General features: G+C 34.5%; 1 protein-coding gene across 3 annotated transcripts in view; it reads right to left on the bottom strand.

The window, feature by feature from the left end:
- Window positions 1-472: 472 nt before the first annotated feature.
- Window positions 473-17,235, bottom strand: part of LOC136040964 (uncharacterized) — a 78,920-nt gene continuing 62,157 nt past the window's right edge. For 2 of the 3 annotated variants that reach the window (XM_065725439.1, XM_065725430.1), the window contains exons 7-10: window positions 14,864-14,989; window positions 9,139-9,251; window positions 6,892-6,999; window positions 473-4,427 (exon numbers count right to left, since the gene is read on the bottom strand). In XM_065725439.1, coding sequence (XP_065581511.1) covers window positions 4,160-4,427; window positions 6,892-6,999; window positions 9,139-9,251; window positions 14,864-14,989 — 615 coding nt within the window. In that variant the 3' untranslated portion in view covers window positions 473-4,159. The remainder of the gene's footprint in view (window positions 4,428-6,891; window positions 7,000-9,138; window positions 9,252-14,863; window positions 14,990-17,235) is intronic. The other variant, XM_065725447.1, reaches the window with a different exon arrangement.

Raw genomic sequence — 17,235 nt, 5'->3', positions numbered from 1 at the left:
GATCAATTACATTTGGGTAAAGGGCTGCTCTGTTTTCTGAACTTTTATTTGATAAATTAACAGTGTCTTTGTTGAATACCCTCCTCCTTTTCTTCCTTAACAATAGGCCTTTTTCTTTTATCTAGTTGTGTTTCAAATGTTAATAACAAGCAAACATCTGTGATGAATGCACTAAAGTGTACTTTAACCTATTTTCCATGCTTAAGAATATAAGTGTACACCCAAAAATCTTGAATTTTTCCACCAGTTATCGCCGCATTTGATTCAAAACCAGCAATATAACTTCTATTTGAATTATCTCTGTTGTTTGTTTTATGGAATTGATCAGTTTGACTTCTTTTCAAACGATGTGCGCTAACCAATTACTTTTTTGGATACTCAACGCTCTGGTTGATACCGGTCCTGTCTTGATACCGTCATTACAAAATGATTTGCCCTCATAGGCTAAAATCTAACAAAAACAATACATGTCTCAATTTAAGATAATATTTTATTGCCAGAATAACTTTCTAAAAAATAGAAACAAATGGCTGTGAGCAACTGTGCAATCAAATCTCTACAAATTTTATAGTTATTGTCACAAGAATAAACAGGACAAAAACCCGTCATGAAATTGTCCTTTTGTCCAAAGAAATAAAGGAAAAAAAAGAAAGAAAGGAAATCACTAAATTTGCTATTATATCAACAGTTCTAAACACTCAAAAACAGACATAAACAGAATAACAAGAAAAGACTACAAAACACATACACTAATGTAAAATTAAATCCCCCTAAAGGGCGCACCTTTGATAGACAGATTATTTTGATTTACGATTTGCTTATTTAAAAAACATTAAAAGGTTAACTGCTCTATTTATATTAAAACGATATTCAAAAGGAGTTAACATACGAGTTGCATTGAAATCTAAATTTAACCACTTTTATGCATTCGAAAAATCCACTTTCTAAACAATACACAATTATGTACAAAAAGGGACAGAGTCCCTTTTTGTATATATATATATATATATATATATATATATATATATATATATATATATATATATATATATATATATATATATATATATATATATATATATATATATATATATATATATGTATATATATATATATATATATGTGTGCTCACAGGTCCCCTATTTGGTGAAGGGATCTGAGAATTCCAACTGAAGGGAGGATTCCCTCTCCAGATATATTTCTGTTCATCTTCCCACTAGAAACGGCGTCTGTCATTTAACTTGTGCATGAACCCCTTTTCAGTTCTCAGTTTACAACTTTGCCCCCATTTTTGCACGGTGTTTTGTATCGTTTATAAAATGGATTTTTTTTCGAGTGCATAGGAGTGTACAAAATTTGTTTAAATTTAGAATTGCAACTCGTATGTCAATCCCTTTAAACCTATTATTTTAATATAAACGGAGTTGTTCATCTTTTTTTCCGTAAGTTACCTGCAAAAATTGTCACAAGAAAAGGGCTAAGAAAATCCGTTAATTGCAAAAGAAGGTACAAAACTTGTATTTTACCGCGGCTTTAGTTTCATTCATGTTTTAAACACACCCAGGCACATGGAGGAAATTGGAGTAGAGAGTAGGGGCGGTATCAAAACGATCTGTTTGCCGAAGATGAGCCCTTTTGTTATAGTAAGGGATGGAAATTCGCTATAGCGAATGGAATTGGCTATAGTAGTCAATAGACTCGTAATGAAATCTAGTGTTACGAAACATTTATTTTGTGGCGCTTTTCCCTATTATTTAGTCGTTTAAAATGATTATTCGACAACGAAAATAAAACATTACTATTACATCTTAAGATAGTAAATTAAGGACTTAACAACACGGCTTTGTTCTTTTTAAACGTAATTTTGCCAGATAGGGTGATGAAATTTTCAACTTCGAACTGAAACAGAGGCGAACCGAATATTCGAACACGCAAAGTCCCTTTTCTCTTCGGATTAATAAAATTCAGGCCTCAAAGCGAAATTCGCCTCTTGTCCAGAACCTAGATTTAGAAAAGACTTAATGATGCCACGAATTAATATTCTATTCTTTTATATGATTATGAAAGGATATGAAGAATTGATATTGGAAATCATATGATAAACTATTAATTCCACGTAAATGAGATTCTTTCTGGCATCGACGCAAAGATTTTTTGTATTTAAAAGTTTTCATCTAGCGAATGTGGACAGACTCTAAACGTGATTCACCGCTATATACTGAATCAATTAAAACTAAGGCCAAAAAAGAGCGGTACTTATTTTCCTGGAAAGATTTCAAAACTTAATTCGTCCAGCAGATAAAGCCAAATTACATTTCCGGATAAAATACAACGGAAAAAGATTACCAGTCAAAAGTCGAGGGAGATAAAGCATACCCTTTTGAGAAAATTTTATTAGCTCTATAAGCTAAAAAAACGAAAAAAAAATATTACATATGAATTTATAGGTTAGCAATTAATACATTCCCGAGCCCCACGTGTCTAAAAGGGTGCAATATTTTGATTAAAACGCGATTTATTCATTCATTTCGTCTTTGCCTTCTCGTATAAGAGTAGCCTTATAGAAAACAAAAACCATAACGCTGAAAAGTTCCTTCTATAGAATTTACACGTTCTTATTTTAGATTTGTTGAATTTAAGATTCTGTTATTGACAGGCAACTATTTAGTTGGCACTATCTTATCGGTACTTTCCTTATAAATCATCGACAAATTGCGGGTAGTTGATTCGGGAATCTTTAAGGGGCCAAAGGATGGTTTACTGATCAAAATCTACTTTGGAGCAATTAGGATTATTCCTAGGTAGACATTGTAGATTTTAAGAATCTCCAACGTGCTCACATTACAATGGAACATACTTTTTGAATTTGACTTTACAATTTGTCAAACTTTGTATTTAAAGTCAAAACCAAGCCTTTAGTAGGTGATTTTTTTTTAACATAACAGTTTCGACCAATACTTGCAACATAGCACTTTTTATCTATAAAAAGATAAGGAAAAAAGTGAGCTAAGACTTACTAGGTGATTAAATTAAACGGTTAATAGAGGGCAGCTCTTAATAAATACAGAATAAAATTTGTTATACTTAAGATTTTTATCTGAAATTTATGACAAGATTTCTTAACTTGAAGAATATTATTCATAAAAAAAAGATTCTCTTTCAGGAAAGGTACGATATTATTATGTTAAGTAGATTTTATCATTAACGAAAATCGGCAACAAACTAAAAAAAAAAAATCTGGATTCGTTTTGTCATGAAGGTAGCAATAGAATGCATAAGCATACAGTAGAGGTAGATTTAAAAGTAAACTTGAATTCACTATCCAATTGTTCACCATGATGGGAAGGGGTTATATAATCTGACACAATGGCCCTGTATTTAAATGTCACGTTACGAATATAAGCCTGACTTAACTGGTTCAATCTTCCTCAGACGTATTCTGGTTGGTAATTTAGGTAATCTTAGGTTGGTAATATTGAGCAGACTTTGCCAGACAACTCCATTTCTAGATATGGTTTTCATTTAATTTTAATTTGGTCTTATACAAGCCACATCCTATTCAAGACCTTGCAGGTAACATACAAGATCTAATAGAAAAGTCAAAAGCTGGTTCCATACGATCGTCCCTACATTTTACCATGTTGGCAATTGGGCATTGTTACTTAAAACATCAGTTACAAAACTTACACATTCAATGAGAACTGGTTTAGAGTTGGTGACCAAAAGACAATGATCGACAATAAACCAGTTGATACTAAATCCCTTGTTGGCAAATTGAAGTGATCAACACGCATGATAAAGACATTTTAACTCCAAATGCTTTGTAACAATTTCTATGAACTTAAAAAAGATGAACAAAAATGGATATAGACAAATTTTTTATGCGTTTTTGGAGTTTTTTGTGCCCCCCCCCCTCTTAAAAATATCCTTGTGTAAAATAACTCACGAAAAAAAAATCCTGGATACGGCCCTGGATGGACGACACGATCAAAGAGCACAAGTTCTTATTACTTTTTATATCATAGCAAGTCAATGAGACTACACAGGACCAGACATTTTTGTAACAGCTGAGTATTCCACTTTTTAAGTATGCAGAAAATGCATAAAAAAAAAATGAATTTTAGGAAACAGCATGGGGTTAAAGGGTAAAAACTCCAGGCTATTTGATTTTAGCAAGAGCGAAGTTTTTGCTCAGAGTTTGCATAACATCTGCATGTTTCATCCCTTTCTTTTTTATACTCCCGTAATTTTCTTTGACAAAAAGAGCGAAGGGATTGGGAGCTCGAGGCGTTTTGACTTCCACTTTCATCGGAGTTTCTCCGTTATTTGCCTTGCTAGGGGTTGCATTGACTAGAAGCGTCAATGAACTTCGACAGTATGGACAACGATGAGTATCGATATTTATCGACTTTGAATGACGTCCCGTGCTGAAAAAAGAAGAAAAAAGCTATCTTTTCTGGAAAAAATACATTGAATATTCAGATTGAGAATAATGATAAGTAATCAAAACTCAAACAAACGAGGATACAAAGCTGCAAGGGTGATATTTTCTTAGTTTTAGTTTAGTCTAACTTAGTGACATTTTCTTCTACAGCAAAATCAAGAAAGAATAAAAATTAAGATGCGCCGAAATTTTATTCAGCAACGGTTTAATTTTATTGCATACCATCTATAATACCCTTAGTTAACCATCTGAAGGGCGGGGCAGAAGGAATTCTTTTTAAAGAAACAAATATATTCCATGACTGCATTTAAACTAGAATTTATCCAAACAGAGGTGGATGAGACACCGCAGAAAATTAATCAGCGAAGGAATATATTTTGCACCTCAAATTGGTGAGAGTATACAGCCTTTCAGATTTCATTAGGTCACTTGCAATTATTTTTTATTCTATCGTCAACGTATTTGACCGACTTTTAACTTTGTCCTTTCATAACATATGTTTCCTCTAAGTCATGGTTACTATATAAGCTCATAGCCCGATTATCCGAATCCATCAAATTCATTAGGCATGCATAAATATTATCAAGCTCTTTCTCCGAAATTTATCACCCAACCTGTATTTCTATGTTAATTCCTCTAAGGAGGAGGTTTAGGTTTCCTCCTTTTAAGACAAATTTGAAAACCATGTTTCTTTTTCAGGATATAAAGAACATTACATTTTTGCAACTGTTCTGTCAAATCCTTCAAACAAGTTATTTTACAGAAAATTAAAGAGCGATATTAAAAACCTAAAACGGGCAGATTTATGTAAAGTAATAGGTCAAATTTCGAACGAAAAAAAAATGGAAATCTAATCAACTTTAATTTTAAACATTTTTGACTTTTAGTTAATTTTTCTATTTTCAAAGAACACTTCTATGTCAAAACTTTCCCATTCCATCCAAAAGTATTTAAAATTGATGCTAAAATAAAACCTTTAAAACGTCAATTTTTAATTTTCAAACATTTTTTTTTTAATTTGCTAAAGAAGTATTTAGCTTAGTGAAGCAATAAATGATTCACCAATCGATTACATTTGAGGGTATGATATGCAATCATTTCTTATAAGATGCGAATCAGATTCTGAAAAAGATCGAAAATGTTCATAGTTCAGTAACTGATTCATGCGTTTGCGTAATTTTTGACAAAATACAGCCTCTAACCGAATTTCATGGCCCTTGGATGATAGAATATCAATCTTTTAAGACTTAACTCCTTTTGGTCCCCGCAAAAGCTGGGAGGCCCAGGGGGGGTTGCTCCCAGACTGAAAATACGCGTATGCTTCTGGTTCAAACAAGGTGCAACATGCCTACTTCTTCTAATAAAAACTATCTGCGAACAATGAGCAATTTTCGTAACTTAGGGCCTTGCTCTTCGGGCTGCTTGTCATACCATCCCCGCAGGCATACTTATTCGTCCCTTGGACTATTCTGAGCGAAACAGCGATCTCAAAATTTATGTTCAATAACTATAGGAGTATACGGGGGCGCCCGAGAGTATATGGGAAGTTGAAGGTTTGGTAGGTCGTGCGTTCAATTTGCACATTTATTTATTATTTAAATTTAATAAAAAATCCGGCTTTAACAAGGTGCGACACATCCACCTCTTCTACTAAGTGTATCACCGTAGAATGAGCGAATCACATAATTTGGAGCCGTCGCTATTTGGGCAACGTGAATTCTTTACTTGAACGCACATTTTTTGGACCTTTCTATTATGTTGAATGAGATGAATATCTCAAAAGTTTATTCGACACTGCGAGTTCCCCGGAGCAAAAGAGGACACGAGAAGGAGCAGATTGCCATCCAGTCACTTTTGACATTAAAAAAGACACTAGCACTAATATCCGAGTACCGATTGAATGAATCCCTTTCAAAGTGATCAGGAAAACGAAAAATACATTGGAGATCCATTGATCTTTACTTAGTCAATTCTAATGCATTAACTCTGAAATGAACTTAAGTATATGATTACGTAACTGATGACTTTCTTGACCCTCTAAGCCGCGATTACCTTCATTATTACTAATGTCTAAATTTACTAGCGACCCATTATTTATTGTAATAGTTGAAAAGCACTCAACATCCATTTCAAGTACATAATTATGTCATTAGACTGCAACAATGCCTGGCTCAATTCATGCTGTCTCTAGTTGATTCTTAACGAAAAGTTTTTTTTGTCCTTTTTATGATAATACAGTATTTTTGGTTGTAATTCCGAATACAAAACGAATATGTAGTCTGTTGTAGAAAATATGTTATAGAATATTTACATCAACATAAATTTTATTTATTTAACATGATTTTGTTTGATTGACTTATATGGTTTTATTCGTTTTTAGCTTCTTTTTTTTTCTTTATAGGAGCAACTACGACAAAAAGATTTAATACATGGAAGAAATAAAGTACCTGTAATCACATCGGTTACATTTATAGATGAATTTAGTAGATATCTCATATGCATGACATCTAGAAACTAAAGGAATCTCTGGAAATCGGACGGATGCTATTTGAGCCCTAAAAAAAATAATTAAATTAAAAGTCTGTAACGCTTTTCCTTTAGTAGAATTTACAATATTAATAATTCTTTTGGCAAGATTTTGGCTGGAAGAGCTTAACCATGGAGAAAGCAATGAATCTAACGAGCACCTGACATCTGTTCTTTCAGTCTAGCAGCAAATCCACTCTTCGCACCAGTCGTGGCTTTTGCTCCCTCACTACAAATAGCAATGTATTTTTGTTCCCAATCGATATTCGTATCTTGGGTAGCTTCAATGAACATAATCACATGCAAGCACTGATCTGTAATATTTTTGGGAAGTTCCTTGCAAAATAGTATTTCTTCCACTAAAATTTCATTGTATTCAAAAGAAACAAAAGCTATAAACTGTGCACATCCCATAATATCCGTTGATTCATCAAATTGCACGGACAGAAAAGATTTTTCTTTATTTTGTCTATGACTCGATCACGAACATCAGTCGCCTGATATTGCTTATGCTGCGTTGAATGGTATTATCAGAGAGAAGTATGCTCTTGAGCTTTTCGACCGTTTGCTTACCAAACATAACCTCTGCTACATCTAAAGCAGCTGGTAAAATCAAATTTCCGGCAATACTGTGAGGTTTTCCTGCTTTAGGTATGCGATAAGCTGCTCGATCATTAGCGAGCAGCGCTTTCTCATTTAGGTTGAACATTTGTCCTATAGCAGTTTTTTTAAGGTTCGAGAGCTTTTGACTTTCGCTCAAAAAATTCCACGGGTTTATTTTCTTCATTAGGATGTTTTGTGTTAAGGTGGTGTACCAACTTAGATGGCTTCATGCTTTCTCTTGAAAAAAATTCAAAAGCGAATTATGCACTGAGCTTTGTTCTTAGTCACAGTAAACCCTAATTTCAAATAATTATCGTCATAAAGACGTTTTTTTTTTATTCCACTACGCTAGGCGTTGATGGTTCTGGTTATATTTTCAGCAATTTACCATTTTCAAAATAACAAACTCCCATAAATACGTAAAACAAGCGATTCGTGCTCTTCAAACCTAACTGCAGACGAAACAACGGCGCGTGTCTCACGCTCACAAATCACTGTTACTCAAACTCCAAGGCACCTTACACACAGCTCGTATATCACCATAGTTCAATTCCGAATCGTTTACACTTATGGCAGTCTTCCTTCAGGTTCCACCTACTTCACAGTTTTACACTCATCTACCGTGGCCGCGATTGACCGCCCTATTATTCTAGCGAGAATCATTATCAACAGATGGCACTGAGATTCTCGGCACTGACAATGCAAACATGTTTGTATTTGTAAGCGAGTTATTAATTGGCATGTATTCAATTTAAAATTATATGTTCAGCATACTTAATTACATATTTACATCCGAATCCTAATAATACAAAAGCCAAAAATTTATGTACTGGTTACATATTTTGAGCATGGCAAAAAAGGGTCGGAGGTCAAAAAATATTTTTTGATTCTAAGGGGATCGTGTCGTGAAAAAGGTCGAAAAACACTGATGTAATGGGTTCAGCAACAAAGTCGTTTTTTTGTGAAAATAGCTGAAAATACACATTCTACAGTATATTCATAACAATATCTGATTATTTTTTTTACATAGTAGCAGTGACCTATATCTAATGGGCTATGTTATTCTAAGTTTTTATCAGGAAATTACCATACGTTTCCTAGTAAATTGAACTTGCACAGTCATAACTGAAAATCACACAAAAATCATTGAGACACATAATTTAAGACACCTTGACGTAAAAAATCACTTTTCTCAGCTTAATCTGCTTTAGTACTTAACACTTTGTTTCTAAAATGCGCAAAAACAACGGAAAAGACTTGATTGCAATGAATATATAACAATTTCAAGAAATTGTTAAATGAAACCAACATATATGTTCTTGCTAGTAATCAATTTATGACAACCCTTCAATGTTTCTTTTCCTCTTTGAAGCCCATTAACTCGTCGATTGAAAATTCCTTTATTTCTATTTACACCAATACAAGAAAAGCTGATGTACTGACTACTCAAAGCATTGTTAGAAAAGTTTGCTAGATTATTCTTTGGGTAAAAAACAAGAGAATTACAATCTATGTTTTGTTGCCAATTCCTAATCTATTGAATAAGTAAGGCTATATATTCTTACCATGATTTCCAAAATGGACCATGTTTATCACGAACATTATAAACAAGCCACACAGCAGCGTGGCACATTTCATGTAGAAGGGTGTCTCGAACTCGGCTTGCCCGGTCACATACCTAAGAATTTAAACAAACAGTCAAGTAATCCTTTACTGTATATTAATCTACAATATTGAATATTCGTCTCCCTGCGCTTAGAAGTAATACTATACACCAAAAATATTTCTATTGTCCCCTGGATACTCTGGGAACAGCCGTATTTATCAATTAGAGAGTTTGAACCTACACTTACATTCAGATACTGAGACAAAATAGAATCTGAGCATGCAACATCATATTAAAAAGAAGTTCTAAATATTTTGGGTAAAACGAAAAAGCAAGATAAACCGCATTGTTTTCATTAAAAACCAGCCAACAAAAATAGTTCATGTTCAACAGATGATAATTTTTATTGGTTTTGCATTTGTGTAGTTTTTATTTTTAACTTTTTATGACAAGTCTGTACTTATTATTCTCAAAAACTTCGATTTAAAATAACAACAGCAACAACGCTGCAAAACTGGCTTTAATGTGACGCGACTACTTTGAAAAGGAAGGATATGGACAAAAATTTCAGAGCCTCCATCAGCACTTTCATGTGGGAGATCTTTATCCTATTCCAAAAAACAAAAAACCTCCAATCAATGCACATCTTTCAGACCCATAACTGTATCAACCAGTTTATGCAAGCTTTATGAACTACTGTTCATAAAAGAACTTGAAGAGAAATGTCACACGCCTCCACATAAAATTGACTTTCAAAATGGCATTGGATGCGCAGAAGCTCTTGCGGTTGTTGCCAATGCTCTGCTTGATGCTTCTTGTACAGCTAGTTCACTCGCTTTAGCCAGTCATGATGTTCGCCGTGACTTTGACTCCTTGATCCACCCGCTTTTGCTTTTAAGGGTTGCTAAGAGGAGTAAATCTGGCTATCATCAGATCACAAAGGGATATGTATGCTAAGCTACGATTCCAACTTAAAATCGCTCTTAAGGAAGATGAAATGGCAAGGGCACTGGATAGAACTGTACCAGTTAAGAAAGGAGGTCATTACCTCACCTTGTTATTTGAGTAATTATGTTCTCGAAGCTCAAGCCCAGTGTCAGATGTTTTACGTTCTTTCTGGCCTCAATATCTCCTTAGTCACTTATGATGATGACATTTTTAACTTCAGTCAAAGTTTGAGCAGTAATTATGAAACTTTCCAAAAACGGCATACAGAATACTTAAAATTTGTTCTTGAATTCAACGCTGAAAAGTTAAACGTAGTGCTTTTTTAACTGGAAAGACCCACTTACTGACGGAATTGTACTTAGAAATCCAAAGATCCATCTGTCTGACCAAATTGTTTATCTTAGCATTCTAATTGGAAAAGCACTTTCTCACACTTGCCAAACACAATCAAACGCCGCATATCAGCTTCATATGCGCCCATAGTCTCTGCTAAGCTTTGTTTCAATCGCCATTATCTGTCAACACTTTACAACACCGTTGCTCTCCTCCACATAGCCTACATTGCACCCTTCCGGAAGATTCTTACACACGCTGATAAATCAAAAATCCACTCCACTTTCTTCTATTTTGAAAAATACTATACTAGTTACACATACTAGTTCTATGCTAGTTACATTCTATACTAGTTCTATACTAGTATACTATACTAGTAGTATAGTAGTTCTATAGTAGTTCTATACTAGTATAATTCTATACTAGTTACACTGTCGTAGCTGTATAGTGCTCTTTTGTTTTTGAGTGTGTGTGTGTGAGTGTGTAGTGCTCCGTCATTTTCCTTTTGTATGAAGAAGGGTTTTCAATACGTGGTAACTACAACAATAAAGAATACAAAAAGTCGACTGACACACAGAATAGAAGCTTGGGTTTACGGAATAGAAGCTTGGGTTTTCCTTTACTTAAAAGAGAATCTCTCATGTATCAGCGCAAAGAAGGCGTTCCCGGGAAAATCACGTAGTCCTTGAAAGTCTCACAATTAAAGAATACAAAAAGTCACCTGACATACAGAATAGAAGCTCAAGTTTTCCTTTATTAAACAAGAATCGCTCCGGTCTCAGCGCAAAGAAATTTCAAAGCCAAGAAAATCAGGCTGGGAAAACCATAAAATCCCTGAAGTTATTATAACAATACAAAAAGTCGATTAATATGCAGCATAGAAGTTTAAGTTTTCCTTTGCTTTAACAGGAAATTTCTCAATGATAAAATCCATGAAATTCTTACAAATAAAGAATATAAAAAATAGATGGACATGCAGAATAAAAAGTTTGGATTTTCTAATAATAGGCAGTCAATCTACATTTATTAGTTCTTCTCAATAATCTTGGTTATCATGGGAGAATTTTTTTTTTTTTTTTTTTTTTTTATGTTATGACAAACAAAACCAATAACTCAAGATAAAAATTATTTTCGGTGGTCCTAGCAGGAAATGATAGCTCCATTCATGGTTGTAGCATTAGCTGCAACCTAGTAAAGAAAGAAGTTTAGCCCATAGTTACCGAAATCTTAGAAACGCTTTTCAGGAAATCTATCAAGTGATGGGGAATCGCTATTTGAACAGAATCAAAGTTGAAGGTACGTTCAAAGTATTGAGAAAATATTTAGAAGGAGTGTCGAGCAGACTCGATGCTGCGAGCCAAAGTGTCATTTATGATCAAGAACATCCTAGGGTTTCTGCTGATGAAAACATGATATTGAAATTATTTGGTAAGTTACTTTAAAGAGCGGCCTGGAGAATAGTGGTAGCACTAAAATAAGAACAATTTTTGACAAAATCTGCATATATTGGAGGTGCAGTCAATATTGGCAACGTAGTTCGTCCTTTACTAGGTTCCAGCTAAGAAAAAGCCGAAGACTTTTATATAAATGATTATATAAATAATCATGATATACTGGCATATTTACTCTCTTTAAGCGAGCAATTGTGTATATATTTATGTCTTTTTTTAAATACAAATTGTTTTAAAATTGACACACTAAGATTTTCTGGCCTGAAAAAAACAGATCACGAATTTGGGAAATTCCGTTTAGAGCCTTCATGGAAGATACCTGGTTTTTATTGAATGATATAGCAACGTAATTAAAGCATAAGTACAAGTCTGGGGGAAAAGCCGAAAAAGATGTTTTGTTTTTAATTCGAATAACTAAAGCAAAAGGCATGGTAAAAATATCAGAGATAATGAACGAAAATAAATTGCAACGAAATCTAAGGATGGAAAACAAGTGACAGACAGGATAACATCGAATCGTTAACAAAATCTGCCGTTAGAAGAGAAGCAAGAGCGAGAATCACGACGAAATCCCAGGAATACAAATCCTACAAAATAAATGATTCTGTAGAAGGATAAATTTAAAGGAGAATTTGAATCACACCATAATTTCTTAATTCAATTAAAATTGCTGATTTGCAACCTCATGACTTAAAACTAAAGAATAACACGATACTTATGCTAATGCATAATTTAAGAATCACATATATACAAGTCTACCGCGTGCCGAATGCCAGGGCCCGAGCAAAGCTCAGGCTACTGGTGTTAATATATTAATAACAATGATATCATGAAACAAGCTTTTGCGATATGCTTAACAGATAGATAGAAATATATTTTATCTTTGACTGAGCCGGAAGCCCCGTATTCCACATTATTTACAAGGAAAACATATTGTACAACAAAATAAAATTTTGATTCTAATGACAGACAAATTTTATTATGCAAACATAATTAAATTTGAAAACTATCACAATGGAATAAAAAACACAGACATGACAATGATCAAACAGTTCGTGGTAACGAACTATAGTAAGGAGCGACCCGGCACAATAGTAAACGAAACTCTAAAAAACAGAATTTCGATGCTAAAAGATATTTCAAAAGAATCGTGTTTTTATGCTGATTTTAAATATATAAGCTTCATCAAATTTAGTCTTTGTCATCAAAAGTTACGAGCCTGAGAAAATTTGCCTTATTTTGAAAATAGGGGGAAACACCCCCTAAAAGTCATGGGATCTAAACGAAAATCACACCATCGCATTCAGCGTATCAGAGAACTCTATAGAAAATTTCAAGGTCCAATCTACAAAAATGTGGGACTTCGTATTTTTTGCCAGAAGGCAAATCACGGGTGCGTGTTTATTTGTTTGTTTGTCTGTTTTTTTTCCCAGGGGTCATCGTATCGACCAAGTGGTCCTAGAGTGTTGCAAGAGGGCTCATTCTAACGGAAATGAAAAGTTCTAGTGCCCTTTTTAAGTGACCAAAAAATTGGAGGGCACCTAGGCCCCCTCCGACGCTCAATTTTTCCCAAAGTCAACGGATCAAAATTTTGAGATAACCATTTTGTTCCGCATAGTCGAAAACCATAATAACTATGTCTTTGGGGATGACCCCACAGTCCCTGGGGGAGGGGCTGCAAGTTACAAACTTTGACCTGTGTTTACATATAGTAATGGTTACTGGGAAGTGTACGGACGTTTTCAGGTTTTTTTTTTTGGTTTGGAGGGAGAGTTGAGGTGGGGGGTTACGTGGGAGGATCTTTCCATGGAAAACATCTCATGGGGGAAGAGACTTTCAATGACGGGGGCGCATGATTTTTTAGCATTATTTAAAAAAACAATGAAAAAATAAATATGAAAAGTTTTTTTCTACTGAAAGTGAGGAGCAGCATTAAAACTTAAAACGAGCAGAAATTATTGCGCATATGAGGGGTTTACCTCCTCGTAAAACCTCGCTCTTTACGCTAAAGTATTTTTAGTAACTTCAACTATTTATTCTACGGCCTTTGTGATTCAAGGGTCATTCTTAAGGAATTGGGACAGAATTTAAGCTTTAGTGTAAAGAACAAGGTATCGACGAGGGGTGAACTCCCTCATATACGCAATAAAAATATACGAATACAGAAGTTCGTTACGCAAGTTAATTCGTAAATTACTTATATTTTTTTTACTAATGAAAATGTTCGTAAAAAATTAAAAGTTCTAGTTGCCTTTTTAAGTAATCAAAAAATTGGAGGGCGACTAGGCTTCCTCCCTCTCTCCTTTTTTCTCAAAATCTTCTGATTAAAACTATGAGAAAGCCATTTACCCCCCCCCCAAAAAAAAAAAAAAAATATGCAAATTTCGTTTTAATTACTTACGTGCGGAGAGCCAAGATCAAAATATGCATTAATTAAAAAACGTTCAGAAATTAAATAAAAAAAACAAGTTTTTTTAAATGAAAGTAAGGAGCAACATTAAAACTTAAAACGAACAGAAATTACTTCGTATATGAAAGGGGCTGCTTCCTCCTCTATGCCTCGTTCTTTACGCTAAAGTTTTTTTTACTGTTTTAAAAAGCAGAGTTAAGAGAAAGAGTCAAACTTTAGCGTAAAGAGCGACGCATTCAGGAGGAAGCAGCCCCTTTCATATACGAAGTAATTTCTGTTCGTTTTAAGTTTTAATGTCGCTCCTTACTTTCATTTATAAAAAAACTTGTTTTTTTTTATTTAATATGTTAAAAGAGTGGACTAAGGTTGAAGCAAAGAAAAAGAAGAAGCAAAAAGTATTGTGGTTTACGCTACTGCCTTAGTAAAATGGGAACCAAAATTGTAGATTAATATAGACACCAACAAAAATTGTCAGAAGAAAACAAGTTACTTCATTTTAAGTATGCATTGGTGTAGAAATAAAGAAAAAAACCATTACTCACTTTTGTTGAAAGCTCTATTCGCGATTCATATGAAATTCCATTCTCTGTCTGATTGCGAGTGTAATAGCAAAACCCGGCAGTTTTAGTAAGACGTGGATTCCATCTAATGTTTAAGTCAACAGGAAGCTGAAAGGAAAAGCAAAATATGCTGGTGCAAAAAAGAAGCCTGAAAGCTTCCGATGCCAAAACCCCGTAAGTGCTGCAGCAACTTTGACCAATATATCATAGTTGCGTAGCAGCGTAAGCGACGATTCATATCTAATTGTACTCAAACGTCTAAAGACGCAAAAAAAAGTCATAACAGCTAACCCCTAGCAAAATTAATTTATATGTAGTTGAGTCTTCTTATGGACGCAAACGAAAAGAGTGAAGCATTTATCTCATAGAGGTCCAACCGAGCCTGGACACTCGAGACCATAAAAGTAGCTGTTGAACGGTTTTATTGAATGAATTCCAACAGCCTGCTTAGTAATTGGGCTGATGAAAAGGTGTTTTGATGCCCTAATAGAAATTCAATCAGGTGCGTACCATAAAGAGAACTGACTATAGGTCTAGCTCTTACTTCCACAAAGTGGTTGGGAAAGCCAAATGCCCCCCCCCCCCCGTGGAAGGTGGACTATGCCAGTACATCAGAAAACCCAAGCTAAAATACTTACTCCAACTTCCAACAAAGTTTGACTGAGATCTGATAACCCATTATCTATATGTTTTGATACCGAATTTTGCGGACAAGCCCCCCCCCCCACCCCACCCAGACAGAAGTCATATTAGGGCTCACGCAAGTAAAACTGCTTTTAGTTTCCATCTGGCTTGAAAAGACCAGAAAACCCCCTCTAATACATGTCCTGCTGATAATAATTTAGGGATCTCTCTCCTCCGCGGAGGAGTGATTGTGTCCGATCACTTTAAAACACAGCCAAAACATTAGCCTTTACTTCTCATTAAGTTTGAGATCGGACAACCCCTTCTGGTAGATGTGCAAATGAGAAAACATACGAGAAAAAAAAACTTTTTTCCTCCCGTCTGTGACCTAAACCCCACCTGGTCCTGTGTCATTCAACTTTAGGCCTGGGCTTTATAAACATACAGAATTTGAAAATTTTTAATAAAATCCAAAATATCGTCAACAAATCCAAAAAATATACTGAATTCGACCTCGTCTTGAGATTTTCAAGTATCTAAGAGATGACTAATTTCTACTGAGTCCAACATTCTGTAATCCCTACAATTTCATTGTCCTATTTCTTTGTTTCGCGATCACCATACCAGAAAAAGTTTCGAATCTCTATCTCTTACCTTTACCGTGCTAGAGACCCCTAATTGCGATTGAAAAAAAGAAAAAGAAATCAAACTTGGAAAGCAGCAGTGCTACCCCGCAGCACAATTGGAAATTGTAAACCATGCACCTTGTTTTCTATTAAATCTTAAACATGTTCTCATTTGCACACTTTTGGTATGCTACCCATAATGATTATTATAGAGGAAAAAGGTAACAAAATTTAACGGACGACAATTCATGAAAACACAGAACGCATACATTGCCACTATGATTCTGAGCCATGTTCTGCAGGGATCCGACACTCATAGTCTTTTTGAGTGAATCTAGACAATTAGCAGCACGCAGCAGGGAAAAGGATATTCATCCTCACAAACAAGAAAGAGTGAGAATTTGTCCTCGGTGTATATTTAATATCTCCATGGCATTTACCTACTGTAAGAATTTAGTATCCCTGTAAATAACAATCATAAATATTATCAGAAACGACAACTACATTCAATGAATCGACTTGTGGTCAGAACTCAATACAAAATCAGTGAGAAATAAGAGTGAATCAATAACCCAGAAGACCTGAAAATAAACATTTTATGTAACCGTGTTTTATGTAAACATTTTAAATAAATAAACATTAAGAACGAGTAATTACGTTAGTAATAGCTAGCTTATGAAGGAAAATATTACCTTTTTTATTTTTTGAGGTCATAAGTCCATAATAAATACCCTGGGAATACGCAATTGTTAAGCTTTAGTCGTGACTGGTAAAACTTTTTAGTATCTCGAAACGCAAAAAAAAAGTCGAAACGTCCAAAAATTTTGGACGGCGAACACTTAAGTTTGCTCATATAACTTTTAAACACTTAAGAAGATTTGATCCATTATAAATCATTTAGCGAACCTCAACGTCCGCTGACCCTCAAAGACAAAGGATCCATTAGCGAATTCTTCCACGGGACTAGTTGTTACCGACAGCTATTGAAAATTTGTGATTTGACTATGAAATTTGATTGAAAAGACTGCACGTGCAACTGTGTCAGCACGGTATTCGATCAAAGTGGGGTAACACCACAAGGAATTCTCAACGCTGCAAAACTGA

The sequence above is a fragment of the Artemia franciscana genome, chromosome 2, assembly GCF_032884065.1.
Source record: "Artemia franciscana chromosome 2, ASM3288406v1, whole genome shotgun sequence".
Lineage (NCBI taxonomy): Eukaryota > Metazoa > Arthropoda > Branchiopoda > Anostraca > Artemiidae > Artemia > Artemia franciscana.
The sequence above is the reverse complement of the archived record's forward strand: the minus strand, read 5'-3'. Positions and strand labels throughout refer to the sequence as shown.